This window comes from Jaculus jaculus, chromosome 9 (genome assembly GCF_020740685.1).
Source record: "Jaculus jaculus isolate mJacJac1 chromosome 9, mJacJac1.mat.Y.cur, whole genome shotgun sequence".
NCBI lineage: Eukaryota > Metazoa > Chordata > Mammalia > Rodentia > Dipodidae > Jaculus > Jaculus jaculus.
The window spans coordinates 85,519,344-85,546,290 of record NC_059110.1 but is presented as its reverse complement, the minus strand read 5'-3'; the positions used below and the strand labels follow the sequence as shown (position 1 = coordinate 85,546,290).

The following is a 26,947-nucleotide window of genomic DNA, read 5'->3' as shown; positions in this document are numbered from 1 at the left end:
GATTGCAGTTTTTTTTTTTTTTTTTTTTTTTTTTGAGGTAGGGTCTCATTCTAGCCCAAGGCTGTTCTGGAATGCTCTGTAGATCCAGGCTGGCTTTGAACTAACAGCAATCATCCTACCTCTGCCTCCAGAGTGTTGGGATTAAAAATGTGTACCACCATGCCCGGCTTATTGCAGGTTTTTTTTTTTTTTTTATCGAAGTAGGGTTTCACTTTAGCTCAGACTGACCTGGAATTCTCTATGTAGTCTTGGGGTGGCCTTGAACTCATGGCCATCCTCCTGCCTCTGCTTCCCAAGTGCTGGGATTAAAGGCATGCTCCACCACGCCTGGCTTATTTCAGTTTTTAATTGAGGACTAGATCCACACTTTCTTACCAAATTCCTCTGGGGATCATTTACCAAGCTAGAATACCAGACTGGGTAGAGGGTGGATTAATAGTGTGACCCACTACAGAGCTAGACCTTCTGTAGCTCACAATGCCACCCTACATTCATGGCTGTTATTCTAAAAAATAGGGAAAAGATAAGAGTGATCTGGTCTCCTTTAATAAGAAAGGTTTTATCCCAAAATGGGTTGAAGGGACCAGCTACTAAGGGTAGTATCCCTTTTCTTGACAACTCTCAGAACAACTCTATGAGATTGATTCTGCTTTTTTTTTTTTTTTTTGATGGGGGGGTCCTCCTCATGTAGCTCAGGCTGACCTACTATTACTCAAGATCTTCCTGCTTTAGCCTATCAAGTATTGTAATTACAGTACTTGGTAGTGATGTGGTCCCTCATGCTTATTTTTACCCTTATTTAACAAATAAAGGAAACAAACATGTTAAAAAATATGCTGATGATCACACAAACTGGTATGAAAATTAAGACTGCTTAGCATAGTCTAACCTTCAGCCTGCAGACCTGTGTTTCCTTAGTCTTTTAGCTTTCTTTTTCTTTTTTTAAATTTATTTATTTATTTATTTACTTGAGAGCGACAGACACAGAGAGAAAGACAGATAGAGGGAGAGAGAGGGAATGGGCGCGCCAGAGCTTCCAGCCTCTGCAAACGAACTCCAGACGCGTGCGCCCCCTTGTGCATCTGGCTAACGTGGGACCTGGGGAACCAAGCCTCGAACCGGGGTCCTTAGGCTTCACAGGCAAGCACTTAACTGCTAAGCCATCTCTCCATCCCCTTTTAGCTTTCTTTATTGCTCTTTCTTTTTCTTTGAGGTAGGATCTCACTCTGTAGTCCTAGGCTGGCCTTGAACTCACAGTGATCTTTCTTCCTCTGCCTCCCAAGTGCTGAGTTTAAAGGTATGTGCTACCATACCTGGTATCTAGCTCCCTTTAAACTTTAGTACCATATCAAACTAAGTCAACTTACTCCAGGAACCAGAAAGGCTTTGGTCCAAGTAAGTGGGTGCTTTCCTCCAAAGGCATTATTTCTTATTTTGCAGAATTTGAGTGACAAAACAGTACTTTCTGACCCATCTTTTATCCTTCCCAATTGAAGAAAGGTATCTGCTCTGCATTACCTTATATGGAGATGGAAATGGCCTAAGCCTTCAGGCATGCCTTCTGCCCTTGCTGCCGACAGCCTTATCACTGACTGTAAAAATAGCTTTGGTAATCTCCAAAGATGGACCCTCTAACCCCACTTAGGTACTTAGCTTCTCACAAACTCTACAGAATGCAGCTAATACCTGTACCTTTCCCTGTCAATAAGCAAGCTTTTATCTTGACTAAAATTTTTATCCATGCTTCATTTCTCCAAGAAATAGCAGCCTTCCATTACTATAGTCTTCCATTAAAAAAGACATTGGTAAAGACAGATTTTAGCACCTATGTGCATGCATGTGTTAGATTTCCTAGTTTAGCAATTTTCCTCCCAGTCTCTCATACTCTGAGGCAGAGCAGTTTGAGAGCAGACAGATCTAGGCTTAAATTGATAACCTTGCTATTTACTGCTGATGTGACCCTGAACAAGTTCTTTCTCTTCCCTGAGCCTATTCACTTTCCCTCCCTCCCTCTATTTTTTTTTGGAGGTAGGGTCCCTCTCTAGTCCAGGCTAACCTGGAATTCTCAGGTTGGCCTTGAACTCATGGTGATCCTCCTACCTCTGCCTCCCAAATGCTGGGATTAAAGGCATGCACCACCACACTTGGCTCCTGTTTCCTTTTCTATAAAATAATACCTATTTTCTGAGATTCTTTTTTTTTCCCCCGAGGTAGGGCTTCACTCTAGCCCAGGATGACCTAGAATTCACTATGGAGTCTCAGGGTGGCCTTGAACTCACAGCGATCCTCCTACCTCTGCCTCCAAGTGCTGGGATTAAGGGTGTGCGCCACCACGCCTGGATTTTCTGAGATTTTTATGAGGAGGGTTAAATGTCAAAGATGTGTGAAGCACCTGGCATAGTATTAGATGTACACTGAGACACCACATATACGTATATGTTCCCTTTTCCCCCTTTCTTTAGATTTCAAATATAAACTGCTCAGGGCTGGAGAGATGGCTTAGTGGTTAAGCGCTTGCCTGTGAAGCCTAAGGACCCCGGTTTGAGGCTCGGTTCCCCAGGTCCCACGTTAGCCAGATGCACAAGGGGGCACACGCATCTGGAGTTCGTTTGCAGAGGCTGGAAGCCCTGGCGCACCCATTCTCTCTCTCTCCCTCTACTTGTCTTTCTCTCTGTGTCTGTCGCTCTCAAATAAATAAGTAAAAAATTAAAAAAAAAATAAACTGCTCAGAGCATTTGAAATTCATTTTGGTGTACATTTTCCCTGTATTTTCAACCTTCCTTTATGGACTTTTCTAGCCAATTTAGAGAGAAGGAAGGGATGGGAAAAGCATTACAGCATATAAAATTTTCCTTTCACTGGGTGTGGTGGCACATGCCTTTAATCCCAGCATTTGGGAGGCACAGGTAAGAGAATTGCTGTGAGTTCGAGACTAACCTGAAACTATGTAGCAAATTCCAGATCAGCCTGAGCTAGAGTGAGACCCTACCTTGAAAACCCTCTGTGGTCATTTGAATAGATGGCTCCCAATATATTTAGTGTTTTATTAGTATGAAGTTTGCAGATCTTAAGGTGTGGTGGTGCAAAGTGTGCCGAGCTGGAGTTCCTGAAGTGTGCTGTGCTGTGTGGCTTTTGGTTTTTAGGCTTGTGCTTCTCTCTCTGTTTGGTCCTGTGAAAGCAGGCCATTAAAGAACTTCTTCTGCCATTAAAGAATTTCCCTTGGATCTGTAAACTTTGATAAATCCCTTCCTCCTTAACTGTGCCTGGTCTGGAAGTTCACCTCAGTGAACCTGAAGCTGTGTGCTACCATTCCCCCCCAAATTGTTTTCTCTTTCACTTCACTGGTGAAACATTTGGAAAATGTAAAATAGTAACAATAACAAACCTTTAAACCCAGAAAACACAACAAAACAAACTAAAATTCACTTTATCCAGAGGTAATAATTTTTAACACTATGGCTTACAGTTTCCATTTATTCTTTTTCATATATATGTATATATATATATATATATATATATATATATATATATATATATATATATATATATATATATATATATACACACACACACATACACATACATGAAATATATATGTATATATGTATGTATATATGAGAGAGAGAGAAAGAGAGAGAGAGAATGGGTACACCAGGGGCTCCTGCCACTGCAAATGAACTCCAGATGCATGCACTACTTTGGACATCCAGCTTTACATGGGTACTGGGGAATACAACCCCGGCTATGATGCTTTGCAAGCAAGTATCTTTAAATATTGGGCCATCTCTCAGCCCCATTTATTTTTTTTCTATGACAGACATTTATTTATTTAAAATTAAGGTTTGGAGGTGGCAGAAAAGAATGTAAGAGCCAAAGGAAGGATAGGACTCCGTACAATGTGCTCCCTCCAGACATAAAATGGCCTGGATATCCATGACCTCAAAGTGCCTGACACTACCTACACAAGACGATCATAAGAGGAAAAGACCGTGACATCAAAATAAAAGAGAGACTGATTGAGATGGGGAGGGGATATGATGGAGAATGGAATTTCAAAGGGGAAGGGGGGGGAGGGAGGGTATTACCATGGGATACTTTTTATAATCATGGAAAATGTTAATAAAAATTGAGAAAGAAAAACAAATATCAAAAAATAAAATAAAATTAAGGACTGCGGCGCTTAAGAAATTAAGATGTTTCTAATAAATTTAAAAGACTGTCAAGGTAGTTAAGCTAACTTCAAATTTATTTCTATACAATTATTTATTTATTTACTTTTTCTGGTTTTGTTTTGTGTTTTTGAGGTAGGGTTTTGCTCTAGCCCAGGTTGACCTGGAATTCACTATGTAGTCTCAGGCTAGCCTCGAACTCATGGTGATCCTCCTACCTCTGCTTCTTGAGTGCTGGGATTAAAAGCAGGTGCCACCATGACCAGCTTCTGCTCAATTTATTAGACCATTTATTTTTGGTAAGAAATATCAAGCTATTTCCTTTTCAAAATCTTAAAACCTATTTTTATTTATTTATGAGTGAGAGAATGAATGAATGAATATGAGCATGCTAACGCCTCTTGTTTAGCAAATTCCAGATGTATGTGCCTTTTTGTTCATCTGGCTTCATGAGTAATGTGGAATCCAATCTAGACTTCAAGGCTCAGGAAATAGGTATTATTTTATAGCAAGTGCCTTTAGCTGTTGGGCCATCTTTCCAGCCCTATAGAGCTATTTCTTTCTCCTTTGGTGCTATAGGTTCAAAATATTCCTTTAAAAATGATTTATTTAGGGCTGGAGAGATGGCTTAGTGGTTAAGCGCTTGCCTATGAAGCCTAAGAACCCCGGTTCGAGGCTCGGTTCCCCAGGTCCCACATTAGCCAGATGCACAAGGGGGAGCATGCGTCTGGAGTTCGTTTGCAGAGGCTGGAAGCCCTGGCATGCCCATTCTCTCTCTCTCCCTCTATCTGTCTTTCTCTCTGTGTCTGTCGCTCTCAAATAAATAAATAAATAATTTAACAAAAAAGAAAAAAAAAATGATTTATTTAGCCGGGCATGGTGGCATACTCCTTTAACCCCAACACTCAGGAGGCAGAGGTAGGAGAATCGTTGTTGAGTTTGGGGCCACCCTGAGACTACATAGTGAATTCCAGGTCAGCCTGAGCTACAATGAGACCCTACCTCAACAACCTCCCCTCAAAAAAAAACATTATTTATTGGAGAAGAGGGAAAGGAGGAGGCAGAGAGAGAGAAGGGCATACCAGCGTCTCCAAAAACTGCAAACTCCAGACACATCTTCTACCCTGTGCATCTGGCTTATGTGGGTAATGGGGAATCAAACCTGCATCCTTAGGCCTTGCAGGCAAGTGCCTTAACTGGTAAACCATCTCTCCAGCCCATATATCTTCTTAAGATCAGGAAGGAAAAAGATATTTTCTGGATTTTTACTTCTCTTTCATCCTTTTCTTTCTTTCTTTTTCTTTTTCTTCTTTTGTTTTTTGAGGTAGGGTCTCACTCTGGCCCAGGCTGACCTGGAACTCATTATGTAGTCTCAGGGTGGCCTCAAACTCATGGGGATCCTCCTACCTCTGCCTCCCCGAGTGCTGGGATTAAAGGTGTGTGCCACCATGCCCAGCCTTTTTTTTTTTAATGTATAGCCCAGGCTGGTCTCGAACTCCTGATCCTCCAACCTCCATCTCTTCAGTAATTTCCTATTGGAGTGCAACACCATAACCGGCTCCTTTTCTTTTTGTTAAGAAGAGTTTTGCGGGCTGGAGAGATGGTTTAGCGGTTAAGCGCTTGCCTGTGAAGCCTAAGGACCCTGGCTCGAGGCTCGGTTCCCCAGGTCCCACGTTAGCCAGATGCACAAGGGGGCTCACGCGTCTGGAGTTCGTTTGCAGAGGCTGGAGGCCCTGGTGCGCCCATTCTCTCTCTCTCCCTCTACCTGTCTTTCTCTCTGTGTCTGTCTCTCTCAAATTAAAAAAAAAAAAAAAAAAAATTAAAAAAAAAAGAAGAGTTTTGCTATTTGTAATTTAGGTTGGCTTAGAACTTCAAATCCTCCTTGTCCCAGCCTCCAGTAAACTACCATGCCTGTATACAAAGAGTTTTCTCATGAAAGTATGGCTTAGAATATTCTTTTTTTTTTTTTTTCTTTTTGGTTTTTCCAGGGAAGATTTCACTCTAGCCCAACCTGACCTGGAATTCACTATGTAGTCTCATGGTGGCCTTGAACTCATGGCAATCTTCCTACTTCTGCCTCCAGAGTGCTGGGATTGATCATGCCCAGCTGTTTTTTTTTTTTTTTTTTTTTTCCAAGGTAGGGTCTCATTCTAGCCCAGGCTGACCTGGAACTCACTCTGTAGTCCTAGGCTGCCTCAAACTTACATCAGTCCTCTTACCTCTGCCTCCAGAGTGTTAGGATTAAAGGTGTATGCCACCATGCCTGGCTATAATAATGCTTTTTAAATCAATCAATTAATTAACTTATTAATTAATTTTTATTTGAGACAGAGAGAAAGAATGGGCATGCCAGGGCCTCTAGCCACTGCAAATGAACTACAGACACATTCGCCACCTTGCACATCTGGCTTACGTGGAACTTGGAGAATTGAATCTGGGTCCTTAGGCTTCATAGGCAAGTGCCTTAACTAAGCCATCTGTCCAGCCCCGTTTTTTTTTTTTAATTTTTGAGCAAGGTAATATATCCATTTCCCTGAGACTCATCAACTAGCTTGTACAGTGTAAAATCACAAATATCATTGCCCACAAGTTCATATCTTTTTAAAATTACTATGGGATTGGGATCTTATATGGACTAGGGCTACTAAAAAGAAGGATCCAGAACCAATAATACCCTGTGCAAGGATGGGGGAATTCTGATGCTTTTAAAAAATAGATTATTTCACAGTTCTTAGAAATTTTACCTTTTCTAGTAAAAAGTATTTACTAGACTTATATAAATTAAGCCTTTAAAAACCACGAAGTAGGCTGGAAGTGGTGGTGCATGTTTTTAATCTCAGCATTCAAAAGGCCAAGGTAGAGCCTGGTGTGGTGGCACACACCTTTATTCCCAGCACTTGGGAGGCAGAGATAGGAGGATTGCCGTGAGTTCGAGGCCACCCTGAGACTACATAGTGAGTTCCAGGTCAGCCTGGGCTATTGTGAGACCCTACCTTGAAAAACCAAAAAAAAAAAAAAAAAAAAAAAAAAAAAAAATCTAGGGAGAAAAAGAGAGAGAGACACACACACAGTAAGAGAATGGGCGTGCCAGGGCCTCCAAACTCCAGACACATGTGTTGCTTTGTGCATCTGGCTTTATATAGGTACTGGGGGATTGAACCTGGGCCAGAAGGTTTAAATCCAAGTGCCTTTAACTGCTGAGTCAAGCCTTCAACTCCAGGTAGTAGTTTTTAAAAAATTTTGTTTTCAAGGTAGGGTCTCATCGTAGCCCAGGCTGACCTGGAATTCACTATGTAGTTCCAGTATGGCATTTGAAGGCATAGCGATCCTCCCCAGTGGTGGGATTAAAGGTGTGCTCCACCACGCCCAGCTAACAGGTAGTTTTCTTTATGTATGGCACAAGTGTGGTTTAGATGCTATTATTATTGGGTAGGATTGAGTCCCTAAGAGAAGAAATTAGGGAGGAAATGCTACCTAGAACATGGCTTCAACATCCTTGGCATGCTGACTTACATGTCTGTGAAGAGAGCTGGAGAGTCCGGCCGATGAGACTGCACATCCTGCATAGCATTCCATTCGTTGACTGAGGACTGATCTGAGTTGATATGGCTTTCATAATAACTCACCCAGGTGAGAAACAGGCTGCCTGGGTAATAGTTATGCATTCTGGCCACTTCACAAGCTTTGTGTAAACTCTGTAAGGCAGACCTGAAAGATATATTTAGAAATGAGCACTGCACAACTGTCAGTTACTAAAAGGAGAATTTTGGCTGGAGAGATGGGTTAGTAGCTAAGGTGCTTGCCTGTGAAGCCTAAGGACCCAATTCGATTCCCCAGGACCCATGTAAGCCAGATGCACATGGTGGTGCATGTGTCTGGAGTTCATTTGCAGTGGCTGGAGGCCCTGGCACACCCATTCTGTGTATCTGCCCCTTCCTCACTCATAAACAAATAAATACATTAAAAGGAGAATTTCCTCCTCAGAATTCATATTTCTCTGATTTTGATGATAACTATATTATCTCTTTATACTATCTAGACATTTGTTAAAACATAACACATTCTTAAGGTAGGAAGTCAGGGGAGGGAAAGAGAATGTGATAACTCATTAGTGAAAAATAGTTCTAGGAACCTATAGAATTCATGATCCTATCCTTGGAATCATTAAGACAATTAACTATTCAAAAATTTTTTCTTTTGGCAGAGAATATATACCTTCATGACTCTTACAGGTCCCACAAAAGATCATGGAGATATATGACTCTCAGCCAGGAGGATGTCTTTTAATATTCAGGAAGTACCAATCAAATGATGTCTACCATTCTTGCTGCCTTATCTCCTAGTCTATATTATATGAGTGTACCAGGGCCTCTAGCCACTGCAGACAAACTTGACACATGCATCACCTTGTGCATCTGGCTTATGTGGGTATTGGGAATCTAACCTGGGTCCTTAGGCTTTTGTAGGCAAGCACCTTAACTACTAAGCCATCTCCCTAGCCCTCATAGTCTCTTTAAACCATTTATTCATGCACAGCAGTTACTTTCTTAGAACAGCTATGGCTATTGTGAGACCAAATTAAACTTTCTAACTCTGAACTCAGGAATCCAAGAAGGATAAATAAAACTGGAAGTATCTTTTGGCTATCTACTTATGAAAAACTGAAGTCAGAAATGCTAGAAAGTGCTGGGTGTATAGTGGTGCATGCCTTTAATCCTAGCATTCAAGAGGCAGAGGTAGGAGGACTGCTATGAGTTTGAAGCCAGTCTGAGACTACATAGTGGATTCCAGGACAGCCTGGGCTAGTATGAGACTCTACCTCAAAAACAAAAGAAAAACAAAAAGTAAACAGAAATTAAAAAAAAAAAACACAAAAGAAATGCTAGGATGAAGGTAACGCAAGATCAAAGACTTCTCTACATTTTGTTTATTGGTGTATTTCAAGTGCTCAAAAGAAGGCCCCATTCATAGCTGGAACTCAATTAGTATTTGTCAAATGAAATGTCTTATTTGCCACAAATTAATGTCTCTTTACTAAAGAAAAAAGATCGTATAAGAGAATTCTGTGGCATTTATATCTTTTTTCTTCTGTTTGTTTGGTTTTTCGAGGTAGGGTCTCACTCTAGCTCAGCTGACCTGGAATTCACTATGTAGTCTCAGGGTGGCCTTGAACTCACAGCGATCCTCCTACCTCTGCCTCCCGAGTGCTGGGATTAAAGGCATGCGCCACCACGCCCGGCATTTATATCTTTTTTAAAAAATATTTTTATTTATTTATTTGAGAGCAAGAATAAGGTAGAGGGAGGGAGAGAGGGAGGAGGAGAGAGAGAGAAAGAGGGAGAGAATGGGTACACCAGGGCCTCCAGCCACTGCAAACCAATTTCACATGCATGTGCCACCTTGGGCATCTGGCTTACGTGGGTCCTGGGAAACTGAACTGAACTGAGGAACTTTGGCTTTGCAGGCAAGTACCTTAACCACTAAGACATCTCTCCAGCAACCCCCTCCCCCTTTTTTTTTTTGCTTTTTGAGACAAAGTCTTACTCTAGCCCAGGCTGAACTAGAATTCATCACATAGTCTCAAACTGGCCTTGAACTCATAGCGATCCTCCCATCTTTTCCTCCTGTGTGCTGGGACTAAAGGCATGCACCACACCCGGCTTTTTCTTTATAATCCCTTTATATTTATTTTTTTCCTTCATAGCAGAAATGACCCATGCTCACTTTGCCTAGCAGGCATGAGGCCCTGGGTTCAGTCCTCAGCATTACAAACAAACAAATCAAGGCAGAAATATCCTACCTTCCCACTACTCAGAGAGAACAACTAACCTAAAGTTTTAGTGCATATCTTCCCAGCCTTTTTGTTTATGTACAGATTCATAATAAAAAGATATGGCCATATTAGGCACACCACCCATATGTAACTTGTTCTTTTGTTTTATAGGCTATTACCAACATCATTTCATCTCAATAGTCTTCAACTAGACAGAGTCTCATGTATTCCAGGCTGGCCCAGAACTTGCTATATAGCAATGGTGACCTTGAATAACTTTTTTTTAAACAATATTTTATTTGAGAGAGAGAGAGAGAGAGAGAGAGAGAGAGGGAGAGAATGAATATGAATAAGGGCATACCAGGGCCTCCAGCCACTGCAAACTAACTCCAGATGCATGTGCTACCTTGTGCATTTGGCTTACATGGATACCACTAAGCCATCTCTCCAGCCCCTTGAACTTCTGATCTTCCTGCCTCCATCTCCCAAGTGCTAGGTATAGGTATGTGTTACCACACTTAGTTTTTCCCATTCCATTGTTTTCTGACGTGTATGTGTGGTTTATAAGCATATGTGTGTGTAGAGGCTAGAGGCTGACAAAGCTGTCTTCTCAACTGTTCTCCACCATTTTCTTTTATATAGGTTATTTTGGTTGAGCCTAGAGCTCATCAATTTGGCTATTCTTGCTAGCCAGCTTGCCCTGGAGATTCTCCTGTTTTTGCTCATGTGTGTCACCACATCTGGCATTCACATAAGTGCTAGAAATCTAAACTCAAGACTTCATGCTTGTGCAGCAAGCACTTTAACGTTGGAGGCATCTCCTCAGCCCCACTCCTTAGCACTTCTTTTTTAAGCCGGTCGTGTTGGTGCACGCCTTTAGTCCCAGCACTCGGGAGGCAGAGGTAGGAGGATCGCTATGAGTTCGAGGCCTCCCTGAGACTCCATAGTGAATTCCAGGTCAGCCTGGGCTACAGAGAGACCTTACTTCAAAAAAACAAAACAAACAAAAAACCTTCTTTTTTTTCCATTTTGTTTTGTGTTGTTTTTTGAGATAGGGTCTCACCCTAGCCCAGGCTAACCTAGAATTCACTATGTAGTCTCATGGTGGTCTCAAACTCAGGGCAATCCTCCTACCTCTGCCTCCCGAGTGCTGGGATTAAAGGCATGTGCCATCACGCCCAGTTTATTTTTATTTTTATTTTTTTAGTTATATAATTTGTGTTTTTATTTTTTTACCATTGCTCAAAAACAAGCCATTTTTAATTGATAGCAATAACAAACAACAACAAAAAAGTGCTCACTGATTTTTAGCCCTTTGAGACATTAGGGAAGTTTCCACAGCATCTTATTTTATATGGGAAACTGAATGGGTCTTTCCTGGTGAGATGGCAAACTGTAACACTTACAATTAAAAGACAGCTTTGACCTGGAGAGTTTTCTCAGTGGTTAGGGTGCTTGCCTGCAAGGCCTAAGGACCTGAGATCAAGTCCCCAGTACTCACATGAAGCACAGGGTGGTGCATGGGTCTGCAGGTTGTTTGCTGCAATGGAGAGAGGCCTGGTATGCCCATTCTCTTTCATTCTCTCTTTCTCTCTCTCTCTCTCTCTCTCATATTTAAAAGACAGGTTAAGAATCTAAAGTATAATTAATAGAATATAATAGAATATATAATACAATTAGTTACCCCTTTAAAATGAAGTCATTAAGATAAACTGCAGCATGGTAAGAAATCCCAGTAATTTAAGATATGATACAATAATATGCATGATATGACCAAGACCACATTCCAAAATGTGCTTTAAATTTATATTCACCTATTTGGAAGCCAGAAAATTTGAAAAGAAATATGTTAGGATTCAAATTAATAAAGTATCCAATAGAAGAGAGACTAGTTGGAAAGATGATGGGGCTCAGCAGGGGGATTATAGAGGAGGGAAAGGGAGAGTGGTGGGAGAGGGTTATGATCACAGTATATTATCTATATTTATGGAAGTTGCCAAAAAAAATGCTTTAAAAAGTATCCAAAGTAAAGAGGATAACTCTATGGAAATGTGACAGAATGAAATAAATGATCGTAAATTTATAAAATGAATACTTAAAGAGGAAAAGTAGATGTATATATATAAACAATATTAATGCACTGACAATGCTTACTATGAAATACTCAACTAGGACATGAGCAGAGGAGAGGGGAAAATGAGTACAAATAATGATGGAATGAACAAACAAAAGATAGCTAAATTCATAAGTAAAATTAAAAAATGTTATATCCTACTAATTATATACGCCCAGTTTATTTTTAATGGTTGTATACTGCTTAGTGATACAGATGTACTAATAATTTCATTGATTCCTATTTTTCAAAAACTTTAGTTGTTTTCTGTCTTTTGATATTATTAGAACACTGGAAACATTTTTATTTTTTATTTATTTATTTTTTTTAGAACACTGGAAACATTTTTAGAGCTAAAATCTTTGTATTTACTCATGGTTATTATCTCATCTGTCTTAGTAGAATTACTTGGTTAAAAGGCATACTAAGGGCTGGAGAGATGGCTTAGTGGTTAAGGCACTTGCCTGCAAGGCAAAGAACCCAGGTTCAATTCTCCAGGACCCACACAAACCAGATGCACAAGGTAGCACATGTGTCTGGAGTTTGTCTGCAGTGGCTGATGCCCTGGCGTGCCCATCTTCTCTCCTCACTCTCACTCAGATAAATAAAAATAAAATATTTTTTAAAAAGGCAAATTGAGCTGGGCATGCTGGTGCACACCTGTAATCCCAGCACTCAAGAGGCAGAGGTAGGAGGACTACATGAGTTCGAGGCTACCCTGAGACTACATAGTGAATTCTAGGTCAGCCTGAGCTAGTAAGACCCTACCTTGAAACTTCCCCCCCCCAAAAAAAAGGCATGCTAAATGATAAGGAATATTGACAAATACTGTAATCATCCTCCAGAAATGCTATTCCAATCTATCAGTGGTTTAGATGATTATCTGTCCCTTAAATTCTTTTCGACCCTATGTTGAACACAATAAAAATTTTAAGAACCAACTTAGTAAACAGGGCATTGTTTAATTAGGAAAACAGATTTTTCCTCCCTTTTTCAAGACAGGGTTTCATGTAGTTCAAGCTATTCTTGAACTTGTTCTATAATTGAGGTCAGTGCTAGCTTTGAACTGCTGTCCCTCTTGCCTCTATCTTCTGAATTCACCTCAAATACTGCATGAAATAAAATGGTTAATTGTTCAGTGAGTCTTAGCACTCCACACAGCAATTCTATGATCTGTCATTCAGTGGTAGGTTATTTTCTAGAGTCTTTTTCAGGCTCTTTTACTTTTTGTTTTGCTTGCCTTCTATCTATTCTACTCCTCCATGGGACTTCTACTACAAAACAGACAGCAGAATGAAAAGCTAAAATTGAAGTCCTTGACTAAGGGATGGACTCTGAGTTTGAGAGTCTCATCACTCCCTGACTAATTGAGATCCTTTCTAGACAAGTGAACAAGAGTAAGAGTCTACTCTGTCTAAATGGCCAAGATGCTCTCAAGCCAGGCATGTAACTCCTCCACAGCCTCAGTTTTCTCATCTATGATAGGGGCTGACAGCACTGTTTCTGTGGTACTGAGATAATGACTAAACATAAGCTACATAAAGCTTCTAGCGCAATGCTTGGCACACAGTGAATAAGCCAAAAGTATCAGGATGCCAAGCTGATGGTTATTAGCAAGAATGTTTTGTCTAGGCTTTATTTGCATTACACAAATAGCTGCCAGCAGCATAAATGGAAATGTATCTATAATGGAATAGTCACAGCTATCCCTGATTATCTTAGGAAACTGAAAGGGAGTACATTAACAGTAAGCTGTTTAGACTTGGCTCTCACACAAAGTAACTTGGTCAGTGTCTTTGTGAAAGTCAGTTCCAACAGGTTATCTGATCTATTACAACTCTTCCAGTGCCTAAGAGTACCTCTGAATTTCACTTGTTCACCAATGCTTAAAGCCTTCCACTGCCAAAGTTTAAAAACTGCATTTCTAAGCCGGGCATGGTAGCACATGCCTTTAATCCCAGCACTTGGGAGGATCGTTGTGAGTTTGAGGCCACCCTGACACTACAGAGTGAATTCCAGATTAGCCTGGGGCTAGAGTGAGACCTTACCTCGGAAAAAACAAAAACAAAAACACAAAACCTTGCATTTCTAGAGCTGGAGAGATAGCTTAGTGGTTAAGGTGCTTGCTTGCAAAACCAAAGACCAAGGTTCAATTCTCTAGGACCCATGTAAGCCAGCTGCACAAGGTGGTACATGCATCTGGAGTTTGTTTGTAGTGGCTGGAGGCCCAGGTGCACCCATTCTCAATCTCTCTCTCTCTCTCTCTCTCAAATAAATATAATTTAAAACAAACTGCATTTCTAACTATGACCGCCATACAAACATATCACCAAAATCCTATACAAACTGATACAAACAAATCTTACAACATTATCTTAGTGCATTGTACCACTTCAAAACATTCTTTCTTTTTTTTTTTTTCTTGAGCAGGGTCTCACTAAAGCCCAGGGTGACCTTTAATTCAGTTATCCTCCTACCTCAGCCCCTAAGTGCTGGGATTAAAGGCAAGTGGTCATTACACTTGCCATAAAGCATTAACGTACTAAACCTACTAAAATAACTTTTTCTTTTTGTAGAACATCTTAAAAACACTGTTTTATAGATATTAAAAGCCATCTTACCACATTGCCTGTACAGATACAGGCTTGAATATATGAACTCTGTTATCTGTTGAGACGCTGAACCCACTAAAAAACAAAACAGAACAGGATAAATAAAGGTAGGGAACTTCAGGTTGGAGTTTTCAAGACTGCCACAACAGAAAGAAGAAATCATCAGGTATGCCATGTAGAACTTAACTTGAGATAGGATATGAAAACCTTCAACAAATTCTCTAATTTTATCTACCAGGGGAAATGAGTAGCATCTTACATCAGAACAGGGAATTACATACAGGTTCCCAAGTGAAGCTATGATCTAAACTTTTCTGACATTATTTCTACTTGGAAGTCTTATACAGTCTTAGCACACCCAACCCTGGTTTCATAAAATGGAGCAAACATCGTAGTCTTTTGGGGACACATTCTAAAAACACCAGGAGGCAGGGTCACTGGAAGGAACTGGCACAGGAAAGGGGTTATACTGCAGGCTGACAGCTGGCAGAGGCCACAAGAGGTTATTTGAAACAGAACATATCCTCCTCTGGGACAGTATTGCAACAACAGTCCCACATGCTCACATTAAAGAGTGAGCCAACAAACTATTTCTTCTTTGTCTGGATTGTACCATAATTGGCCTAAAAGAAGAGAAGTGAGAAAGCCTGGCAAGGTGTATTTTACAAAACAGCAGCTTAAAAGGACTCAATGAGCTGCTGACGTGTCACTTCAGCTGGGCAAACTGGGCTTCCCATTCAGTAGAGTGAACAAGTCACTAAGATGGAACCCCACCCATTTGCTTTCTGTAGGATAGTGAAAAGGGAAAGCTCTTACCCATCGCCATCCAAATGAATTAGGGTGTCACTCCAGAGAGGCAGGACTAAACCCATGGTACAAATGCTACTGCAAGACAAGAGACAGTCCATAAGTCACTTCCTGTCATTCTGGAAAGCAGTGTTTATTAACTCTTTCAACATAGCGTACAAATGCCTAAACAATAAATCATGGCATAAATGTTAGATTGGAGAAATTTCTATCATATTACTATTAATTCCATGTATGTTCTCAAAAGCAGATTAAAAGAAATGGCCAGTTCCTTAAGTATTTAGCACAGAAAATTTATTGACTGAACTTCTATATTTGTTGCCCTATAAATGGATTCTATCGTTAAAAAAAAAATTCAAGCAATTACTGCTGACTTGCATTTGGTATGTCTTAATGCAGGACACAACCTCTAACTCAATTCCAAAAATTGTTTCTAACACTAAGAGCTGCTGTTGATTGCTATGATTTTCTCAAATCTAAGATTTATTGAATACTAGATTACACACAGCCAACAGTATACAAAGAAAAGAATTTTTTCAACAATTTTATTTACTTATTTGAGATAGAAAGAGAGAGAGAGAGATAGATAGAAACAGGCAGCGGGCTGGAGAGATGGCTTAGTGGTTAAGCACTTGCCTGTGAAGCCTAAGGACCCCGGTTCGAGGCTCGATTCCCCAGGACCCACGTTAGCCATGTGCACAAGGGGGCGCACGTGTCTGGAGTTTGTTTGCAGTGGCTGGAAGCCCTGGCCTGCCCATTCTCTCTCTCTCTCTATCTGCCTCTTTCTCTCTCTGTCACTCTCAAATAAATAAATAAAAATGAAAAAAATTAAAAAAAAAAAAGAAACAGGCAGATAGAGAAAGAGAGAGAGGGAGGGAGGGAAGGAGGGAGGAAAAGAATGGGTATATTAGGGCCTCCAGCCTCTGCAAACGAACTCCAGATGCATGCGCTCCCTTGTGCATCTGGCTTATGTGGATCCTGGGGAACTGAAACTAGGTCCTTTGGCTTTGCAGGCAAGCACCTTAATTGCTAAGCCATCTCTCCAGCCCCAAGAAAAGATAATTTAAAAAATGTAAAGAAGTAATTGTTGCCCAGCTGTTGGTATGCACACCTGTAATCTAACCATCAGGAGGTTGAGGCAGGAGGACTGCTTTTAAATTCCAGGCCAGCTTGGACTACATAATGAGACTGTGTCTCAAAATAAAATGAAACAAAGAATTGTTAATGGCTTGTTTCCAAGTTAAAGATACTCAATAAACAATCCAATTTAACTAAAACAGTGCTAGGCCTGTTGTATGTTTCTTCATTTAATTATTTACAAGGGTGGGGGAGAGAGAGAGAGAGAGAGAGAGAGAAAGAACACACGTGAGCCAGGGTCTCTAGCAACTGCAAATAAGCTCCAGATACATGTGTTACTTTGTGCATCTGGCTTTACGTGGTACTGGGGAACTGAATCCCAGCCAGCAGGCTTTACAGGCAAGTACCATCAACAAATACTGAGCAATCTCCACAGCCCATGTTGTTTAAGATGTTGGCCTCAAACTAAAAACTCTCCTGCCTTAGCTTCCCATTCTCCATTCTGACATTATAGGAATATGCCACCATATGTGGTAAGGAAGCTTTTTGTGGAGTAGATAAGATGAACATAACATGTTTCAAATTGTGGGGTATTTTGGGAGTTTTTTTGTTTTTAATGTTTTAAAAAAGTATTTTCAAAAAATTTACTTATTTATTTGCAAGCAGAGAAATAGAGAAAAAGCGAGAGGGAGGGAGGTGGAAGAGAGGAGTGCACCAGGGCCTCTAGTTACTGTAAATGAACTCCAGGCACATGTACTACCTTGTGCATCTGGTTTTACATGGGTACTGGGGACTCAAACCTAGGTCATTCGATTTTGTAGGCAAGGGCCTTAACTACTGAGCCATCTCTCCAGTCCAGGAGTGTTTTTCTTAAAAATTTTTATTTATTTATTCTTTTAGCTTTTTTTTTTTGGTTTTTCAAGGTAGAGTCTCACTCTAGCCCAGGCTAACTTGGAATTAACTATGTAGTCTCAGAGTGGCCTTGAACTCATGGTGATCCTCCTACCTCTGCCTCCCAAATGCTGTGATTAAAGGCGTGCACCACCATGCCCAGCTTCTTTTTAGCATTTTTTTAAAAGTCTTATTTATTTGAGAGAGAGGCAGATAGAGAAAGGCAGATATGAGAGAGAGAGAGAAAGAGAGAGAGAGGGAGGGAGGGAGGGAGGGAGGGGGCATGCCAGGGCCTCTAGCCATTGGAAACAAACTCCAGAATCATGTGCCACCTTGTGCATCTGGCTTACATGTGTCCTGGGGAAGCAAACCTAGGTCAAAGTGCTAAGCCATCTCGCCATCTCTCCAGTCCAAGGACTGTTATTTATTTATTTTTTTTAATTTAGTGTGTGCTTAAAAGAAGGGTTGGTAAACTAGATATGTGACTATAAGACACAGAAACTCAAAAAGACACTGATTTGTGAACTTGTGACCAGATGCCAAGTTAACCTTCTGACAAGTAACAATGATATGTAGGAAGCAACATCATAATTTTCAGCTACATTTGTCAGTGACTACACCTGGCAGCAGCTTTCACCACACAACAGGAAGGATAGGACAAAATTAGGCATACCTGGTATTTTAATATAGCTTGCTTCAGTACCATGAAATTTTTTTTCTTCACTAAAGTATACTTATTTTAGTAACTACTTATCCTATTTAATAAATATTTCTTCTGGGCTGGAGAGATGGCTTAGTGGTTAAGGCACTCGTCTGCAAAGCCAAAGGACCTGGGTTTGATTCCCCAGGAACAACATAAAGCCAGATGCACAAGGTGGCACATGCATTCAGAGTTCATCTTCAGTGGCTAGAGGTCCTGGTGCATCCATATTCTCTCTCTCCCTTACCCCCTCTAGTAAATAAATATTTTTTAAAAATTAAAAAAAAAGGGCTGGAGGGATGGCTCAGAGGTTAAGGTGCTTGCTTGCAAAGCCAAAGGACCCAGGTTCAATTCCCCAGGACTCACGTAAGCCAGATGCACAAGGTAGTGTATGCATCTGGAGTTTGCAGCAGCTGGAGGCCCTGGCGTGCCCATTCTTTATCTGCCTCTCTCTCTCTCCCCCACTTTGTCTCTGTCAAATAAATAAAAATAAGAATAAAATATATAAAAATAAGAATAAAATATATTTAAAAAATTGCCGGGCGTGGTGGCGCACGCCTTTAATCCCAGCACTCAGGAGGCAGAAGTAGGAGGATTGCCATAAATTTGAGTCCACCCTGAGACTACACAGTGAATTCCAGGTCAGCCTGAGCTAGAATAAGATCCTACCTCGAAAAAAACAAAAACAAACAAACAAAAATTTAAAAATTCTTTGTGCATTTTATGTACTACATACTCCAAGATGTACAAAGATATTAAAAAACAAAATCAAGCCAGTTGTTAGGCGTTGCAGGCCAGCACCTTAACCGCTAAGCCAGCTCTCCAGCCCCATTTTGTTTCTTATAAATAAAATTTTCTTTTGTTTGTGGCATTTGTCAGATATCATTCAGACTGAACTGTTACAACAGACAAGTATGGTTCTTGAGGATAAGTTACTGGGTAACCATTAACATTCTATCTAGTAAAATTTAGAACAAAGTTAACATTTAGGGCCAGACATCTGATGCTCACTCTAGCATCGAATGAATATGCAGTTACAGCTTTTTATCTCTAGGGGAAGACTCAACTAAAGTTTCTACAGATCACCAGTTTCTGCTTTACAGGACTTTTAAGGGAGGGGTCAAAGAAAATATGAGCTAGAGCAGTTCTGTGCAATGACATTTTCTACAACAGTGGAGACATTATGTAATATACTGTCCTATATGGGAGCCACAAGTTACACATGGCTACCAAGTACCTGAAATGTGGCTAGTTAAGACAGAAATTTAAATTTTATTTATTTATTTGCAAGCAGAAAGAGAGCAGGGACATACCAGGACCTCTTGCCACTGCAAATGAACTTCAGATGTATGCAATACTTTGTGTACCTGGCTTTATGTGGGTACTGGGGAATTGAACCTGAATCAACAGGCTTTGCAAGCAAGTGCTTTAATAGCTGAGGCATCTCACCAGTCCGGGAGTGTTTTGTTTATTGTGTAATTAACCAGCACAATTGGGAATATGAAGGTGTTGCAGTCAGCTTCTCATTGCTGGTAAAAAGCACCCCACCAAGAGCAGCTTGTGGAAGGACAGGATTTATTTTGGCTTACAGAATTGAAGGGACGCTCAATGATGGCAGGGAAAAATGATGGCATTGAACAGAGGGTGGATATCACTGCCTAGCCAACATCAGTAGGAGAGTGTGTCATTCACTGGTAAGGGGAAGCTGGCTATAATACTCATAAGCCCACCCCCAACAACACACCTCCTGCAGGAGGCATCAATTCCCAAGTTGCCACCAGCTGGGGACCTAGCAATCAGAGTACGTAAGTTTATGGGGGACACCTGAATCAAACCACCACAAAAGGGTTGGTAACCTGGTAACAAACCTAGACATTATGTGACTATAAGATACAGAAACTCAAAAAGGCAGTGATCTATGAATATGTGACCAGATGCCAAGTTAACCTTTCTTATTTGAATAGCTACAGATAGATAGTGGCAATGCACTAGAAAGTTGGGTACATGAAAGTCCTAATTAGAGGTCATAAAATGCTGATGAATATAGATAAGTCAGGTATTCCATACCTTCTATACTCTTCTCCAACTAAAGAAAGGGTCTCTGTATGTAGTCCTGGCTGGCTGGAACTTGCTATGTAGACCAGGTTAGACTCTATAAATTGCAGCAATCCTCCTAATTCTACCTTCCAGAGCTGGGATTACAGGCTTTTGCCACCAGGCCTCACAAGGTATTTTCTTACAAGAAAATAGTTACTGAAAGGTCTTTTGCTTAGGTAAATCACCAGAAGTTAAAACTGGAAAAGAAACCTGCCTCAAAGTGGCTTACAAACCACAATAAACTCAGAGCATATGATATACCAGGTAATATCCCTGGCTTTGTGATCCTTGTCAACCTACAAGTTACTTTTCAGGTTGACTGTTGTAAACTTCAGGTAAACCTTGTTTTGGGAAACAAGGGGATCCCCCCTGGCCCTTAACATCAGGAGGACAATAAAAATCACTCCATTCTCATATTTTTGGTAGTCAAATTCCCTCAGTCCTGGGTCCTACTACTAGTTATTTCACAGTTCCCATTCTAGCCTAGAACCAGGAAGTCAATGGCTTGAAACATCTGGCAGGATTTCCTGAGGCTTATTATTATCTCAGTGGGTAAAGATCTGCTTAGCAGCCACATTCCACATTCTTCCCAAGGTTTCTTCACAAAAAAAGTGGGGAAATAAAGAAGAAAAGCCTCAAGCTTTAAGGAAGGATACTTCAAAAAAAGGGTAGATTAGGGTCTGTGTGAAATTTTAATCATAGGAAGTGAAGTATGCCTAAACTGAAAGGCACAGGACTTAAATGATTCTGCTTTGAGTTTAAGGAACCTTTCCTCCTCTTTAACTATGAACAAAGAAAAAAGGTGAGACCTAAAATTTGGTAAAAGCAACATTTAAATTGAAGGATACAAATGAGATTGGTGTTCAAGTAGAATCTCTTTGAACTAAGAAGCGCTACCACAGAAGGCATGTGTACTACTAAATCACCAGAGTGGATCATTACTGATTGAAACAGAGTAGACTGCCAAGAAAGCACTACTTTTTCTTTTTGAGATAAAAGTTTAAACCTTTTGCTTTATATCCTTACTACCAAAAGATGGACAGATGAGAAAAAGGAAAAGGATAGCAGCAGATTAGAAATATGGAACAGCAAATATTCACTAACTATGCTTGTCTCTCAAGATTGCAGCTCAGACAACTTTAATGTGTCAAGAACTTTGATTATTTTACTCCCCTTTCTCCTTACTCTCTCCTTGTCTCCTTTTATGTCTTGAATTTAAAGAGGAGAACCACACAAGATGATTTTGTAATAGATAAAAAACTGGAACAAGTTCTTTAAAAAGTAGTTTTTACATTATGCACATATATAAAAATTGTCGGGGCTGGAGAAATGGCTTAGTGGTTAAGCTCTTGCCTGCGAAATCTGAGGACCCTGGTTCAAGGCTCGATTCCCCAGGACCCACGTTAGCCAGATGCACAAGGGGGCGCACGCATCTGGAGTTCGTTTGCAGTGACTGGAGGCCCTGGCGCGCCCATTCTCTCTCTCTCTCTCTGTCTCTCTCTGCCTCTTTCTCTCTCTGTCGCTCTCAAATAAATAAATAAAGATAAGCAAATTTAAAAAAATTGTCAGTAAAAATTTTAAAACGTGGACTGGAGAGATGGCTTAGTGGTTAAGGCATTTGCCTGCAAAGCCAAAAGACCTCGGTTAGATTCCCCAGGACCCACATAAGCCAGATGCACAAGGTGAAGCATGTGTCTGGAGTTTGTTTGCAATGGCTGGAGGCTCTGGCACACCATTATCTCTCTCTCTCTGTCTGCCTCTTTCCCTCTCTTGCTCTCTCAAATAAATAAATAATTTAAAATGTGCCAGGCATGGTGGCACATGCCTTTAATCCCAGCACTCAGGAGGCAGAGGTAGGAGGATTGCCGTGAGTTCAAGGCCACCCTGAAACTACAAGATGAATTCCAAGGGTCAGCCTGGGCTAGAGTGAGACCCTACCTTGAAAAACCAAAATAAATAAATAAATAAAACATTTTTAATGTGGTTTTGACACCCCCTCCACTTCCCACTTTTATGGCCCCATACCTGTCACTGGAAGAAAAATCCATTCCTAGGACAACGCTTTCTTCAGTGTCTTGTCTACCATTAGTTGAAACCACTACCATATAGCGTGTTCGATTCTGGTAAGTACTTTCCAGTCTTACAGCCTGGAGGTTAAAAGAGAAAATTTAAATCATTTAATGCTTTTTCATCAGCATCTTAAACATACTAAGGGAGGCAGTATGGCCAACAGTTGGGAGGCCTAAATTCAAATCTAAACTCATACTAACTAAAAACAGTTGGCAAGTTACTAAATTAACTGTAGGAACATTAAAAAAAAAACCTTACCCATCATGCTATCTTTATAATCTCATGAAATAATGCATGCAAAGTAGTGCTTGATATACAATAAAATTTTGCTATACACTGTAATAAATGTTTCTCTTAACAGGATTTACAATAACAATTGCCAGAAATAAATTCTATAGAATGAAAAAGGGAAAAGGAGGAATAAGAATGTGAGCACTGGTCTCACAGATAAAATCCCCACACACTATTATAATATGATGCAAAATACTAGCATTACCTAAGGGGAGTTTTTGGCAGTGCTACTGAATTTTCTTGTACACTTGCATACTACCAGATTCCCTCTCTTCCTTCTCTTGCTTGTGTATAAGGCAGAGGAGAAGCTCAGCTGTCATTCCTTAGGTGCCATCCACTTTTTCTCACAGTCTTTCATTGGCCTGGAGCTCACCTACTTAGGCTGTCCAGTGAGCCCCAGGGAGCTACTCTTTCTGCTTACTCAGCAGTAGGAATACAAGTGCATTTGTGTTCATATGACTGTAGGTGCATGTGCACATGTGTTTGTGTGTATGTGTGGAGGTCAAAGGTTGATATCTGGTGTTTTCCTTTCTGCTCCCTACTTTCTTTACTGAGACACGGTTCTAAATTGAGCCCAGAGCTTGCTGGTTTGGCTAGTCTAGCAAACTAGCTCACCATGGGGGATTTGTCTGTCTCTATCTTTCCAGTGATGGGATTACAGGCACCTGTTGTTATGCCTAGCATTGAATGTTGGAGATCTGAAATCAGGTCCTCACAGAGTAAGTATTTTAATGGCTGAATCCCCTCCCCAGCCCCTTTCTGTTCTTTATTTTTTAAAAGATTATATTTATTTATTTTGAGAAAGACTGAGGGGGGAGAGAGAGAGAGGTGCAGATGTAGGGAGGGAGGGGGACAGAGACAGAAGGAGAATAAATGGGCATGCCAGGGCCTCTAGCCACTGAAAATGAAATCCAGACACATGTGCCACCTTGTACATCTGGCTTATGTGGGTACTAGGAAATCAAATCTGGGTCCTTAGGTTTCATAGGCAAGCAAGCACCTTAACTGCTAAGCCATTTCTCCAAGCCCCCTTTCTGTTTTCTTGAGACAAAGTTTTGCTATGTGTCTAAGGCTGGTCTTGAATTCCCAGCAACTCCTGCCTTAGCCTCCCAAATTCTAGGATTATAGGCCAGTACTTGGCTTCCTCTTTTCCTTTTCTTTTTAAAAAATATTTTATTATTTATTTATTTATTTGAGAGAAGGAAAGAGGGGGAGGGAGCGAGGGAGAAAGAGAGAGAGAATGGGCACGCCAGGGCTTCCAGCCACTGCAAACGAACTCCAGATGCATGTAGTCAAGGATGGCCTTGAATTCCTGATCCTCCTGCCCCTACCTTCCCAGATTATAGGAATGTACAACCACACCCAGTTTATGCCATGGTGGGGATCAAACCCGAGGTTTCATGCATGACAGGCAAACATTCTATTAACTGAGCTACATTCCTGACCATGTGCCTCTATGCTGATATTGCTAGGAAAAGCTAGGGAAATATAAACAGCAGGAATGACTACATTAAAGCTTATTTCTGCCAGGCATGGAGGCATAACCATTTAATCCCAGCACTTAGGAGGCAGAGGTAGGAGGATCACTGTGAGTTCAAAGCCACCATGAGACTACACAGTGAATTCCAGGTCAGCCTGTGTTAAAGTGAGACCCTACCTCAAAAACCCAAACCAAAAAAATAAACCAAAAAAGCAATAATTTGGGCTGCAGAGATGGCTTAGTGGTTAAGCACTTGCCTGTGAAGCCTTAAGAACCCTGGTTCGAGGCTCGATTCCCCAGGACCCACGTTAGCCAGATGCACAAGGGGGCACATGCATCTGAAGTTCGTTTGCAGCGGCTGGAGGCCCTGGCGCGCCCATTCTCTCTCTCTGCCTTTCTCTGTCTGTAGCTCTCAAATAAATAAATAAAGTAAAAATAAACAAAAAAGCAATAATTTTACTTATGAAAATAAGCAACTTTTTTTTAAAGTTTCATTTATTTGAGAGAACAGAAAGACAGAAACAGAGACAGAGAGAATGAGCACACCAGGGCCTCCAGCCGCTGCAAACGAACTTCAGATGCATGTGCCCCCTTGTGCATCTGGCTAATGTGGGTCCTCAGGAATCGAACCTGGGTTCTTTGGCTTTGCAGACAAATGCCCTAACCACTAAGCCATCCCTCCAGCCCATTTGGGCTACATCCTCAGCCCCCGAACTTCTTATAAACAAGATCTCAGATAAAACTACCTATTTAAACTTAGGCATGCCTTGGCAAGCTCTGAACTAACTGTTCAGTTTCGTAAAAGTGTTAGAAACTCTTTTATCTTCTGTCAGGCCCTAGGAATTTCTGGCAAGGCTCAAATACAAATGGCATGGGAACAATTGAACCATACTTCTGACAATTTGCCTATAGTTCTACACCTACTAGTGGCAACTGATTAGCCTTAGCTAGACTAACCAAATCTGATGAAAAAAAATCTTTATAAATATTATCAATAATGCATGACATGTGGCCAAATTAAAAGTGGGCATACCAAATGGTTTTTGGTGATATTCAGTACAAATATCAGTTGTCTCTCTCTCTCTCTTTTTTCCTCTGAGGTAGGGTCTCCCTCTAGCTCAGGCTGACCTAGAATTCACTATGTAGTCTCAGGGTGGCCTTGGACTCAAGGCGATCCTCCTACCTCTGCCTCTCAAGTGCTGGAATTACATGCTTGGCTTCCGTTGTCTCTTTTTAAAAAGATACTTATTTATTTATTTATTTGAGAGCGAGAGAAACAGAGGATGGGCACACCAGAGTCTCCAGCCACTGCAAAAAACCCAAAAAAAACCTCCAGACGCATGCGCCACTCTATGCATCTGGCTTATGTGGGTGCTGGGGAATCAAACCTGGGTCCTTTGGCTTTGCAGGCAAGTGCCTAAACAGTTAAGCTATTTCTCTAGCCCCCTCAGTTGTCTCTTTTTAAAAGACTTATTTACTTATATTATTAAGAACATTTCAAATGTCTGGCTCTTTCTTGCTTAATCTAATTATAACAGAAGACCCTAAACCTAGTGGGGAAAAAAACCCAGCCACATCACACTGACTTAGGCTTGAATAACAGGCACCTTTAGGTTTGTTCAATTTTATGCTTCTTTTATTTTCTTTTTATTTGTTAGAGAGAAAGAAGGAGACAGAGACAGGCGGGGGGGGGGGACGGACAAAGAAAGAAAATGGACATGCCAGGACCTCTAGCTACTGCAAATGATGCATGTGCATCTTATGATTTGACTTACATGGGTTCTGGGGAGTTGAATCTGGGTCCTTGGGCTTTGCAGGAAAGCACCTTAACCACTAAGCCATATCTCCAGCCAAATTCTTTTATGGAAGAACAGTACCTGAGAGTACTTAGGATTCAATCCCAGGGATCTCACAGAATGTACAGCAGCTAATACATATTTGCTAATAGAAAGTAAAACTTTAATTAGAAGCCAAGATTCAACACTGATGAGAACTCTCTGAAACACCAAGCTTCAAAATTCTAGGTTAAGGAACATATGCCATTCTTCCTCTTCTCAGTTTGAGATTTACTTTGTTAGAAGAAAGATTAGCAGAATCTGAAAACTTATCAAGCAAATCAGGGAAATATAATTAAAAAAAATGACAGTCTGTATATAATACCCACATATTGAAAATGACAGCATTTCCAACACTTTCCCAGTCTCTAGAACTTGGGCATAAATAACTGAAGAGACAGCTCTGGTGCATATGATTAACAAACTAAAGTTCTCAGTGAAAAGCACACTAAAGAAGGCCATAATTGCACAAACAAAATAGTATTTGGGGTTTAAAAACATGGCAACAATCACAACTAAGATAAGTATTCCAAGAAAGCCCATTTATTGCCTAAAATTTGGTATTCTATTAAATTTCAGGTGAATGGGATTCAGTAATCTTAGGGCCAATTCAACCCACTTTCAAAGATCATCGTTCGAAGAATGACCTTAAAATTCTTACTCTCTAATTTAAATGCTTAACATAAGCATAGGCAGCTCATAGAACTTAGCTGGTAGAAGGAAAAGATTTCTTTCCTCGGCATCATCTAAGGAGGAAATAGTCATCCTTAAACATACACCACACCTTTGCCTTTAATTTCTTTTCATCAAGAGTCTTACATCATGCTCCGACATGTAATGTTTATCCTCAGGGAAGCCACACTATAAAGATACAATGTCTAGACAGGCAGCAAGCCCAATCCATCACAGCAAAAGGTTTCAAAAGTATGTAAATATTAAGTTCTAACCCAAAGAACAAAGGAAAGCCAATAGCTAAGATTAAAATAGACTTTAGATGCAAATAAAGAATAGTTTTCAAAAGAAACAGATTAG

At 40.6% G+C, this 26,947-nt stretch overlaps 1 protein-coding gene across 1 annotated transcript in view; it reads right to left on the bottom strand.

Moving 5' to 3' along the window:
- The window catches only part of Ssh2 (slingshot protein phosphatase 2), a 345,428-nt gene that overhangs the window by 42,580 nt on the left and 275,901 nt on the right, over window positions 1-26,947 (bottom strand). The window contains exons 5-8 of the mRNA XM_004667880.3: window positions 22,265-22,386; window positions 15,484-15,552; window positions 14,677-14,742; window positions 7,683-7,877 (exon numbers count right to left, since the gene is read on the bottom strand). Of these exons, the coding sequence (XP_004667937.1) occupies window positions 7,683-7,877; window positions 14,677-14,742; window positions 15,484-15,552; window positions 22,265-22,386 (452 nt within the window). The remainder of the gene's footprint in view (window positions 1-7,682; window positions 7,878-14,676; window positions 14,743-15,483; window positions 15,553-22,264; window positions 22,387-26,947) is intronic.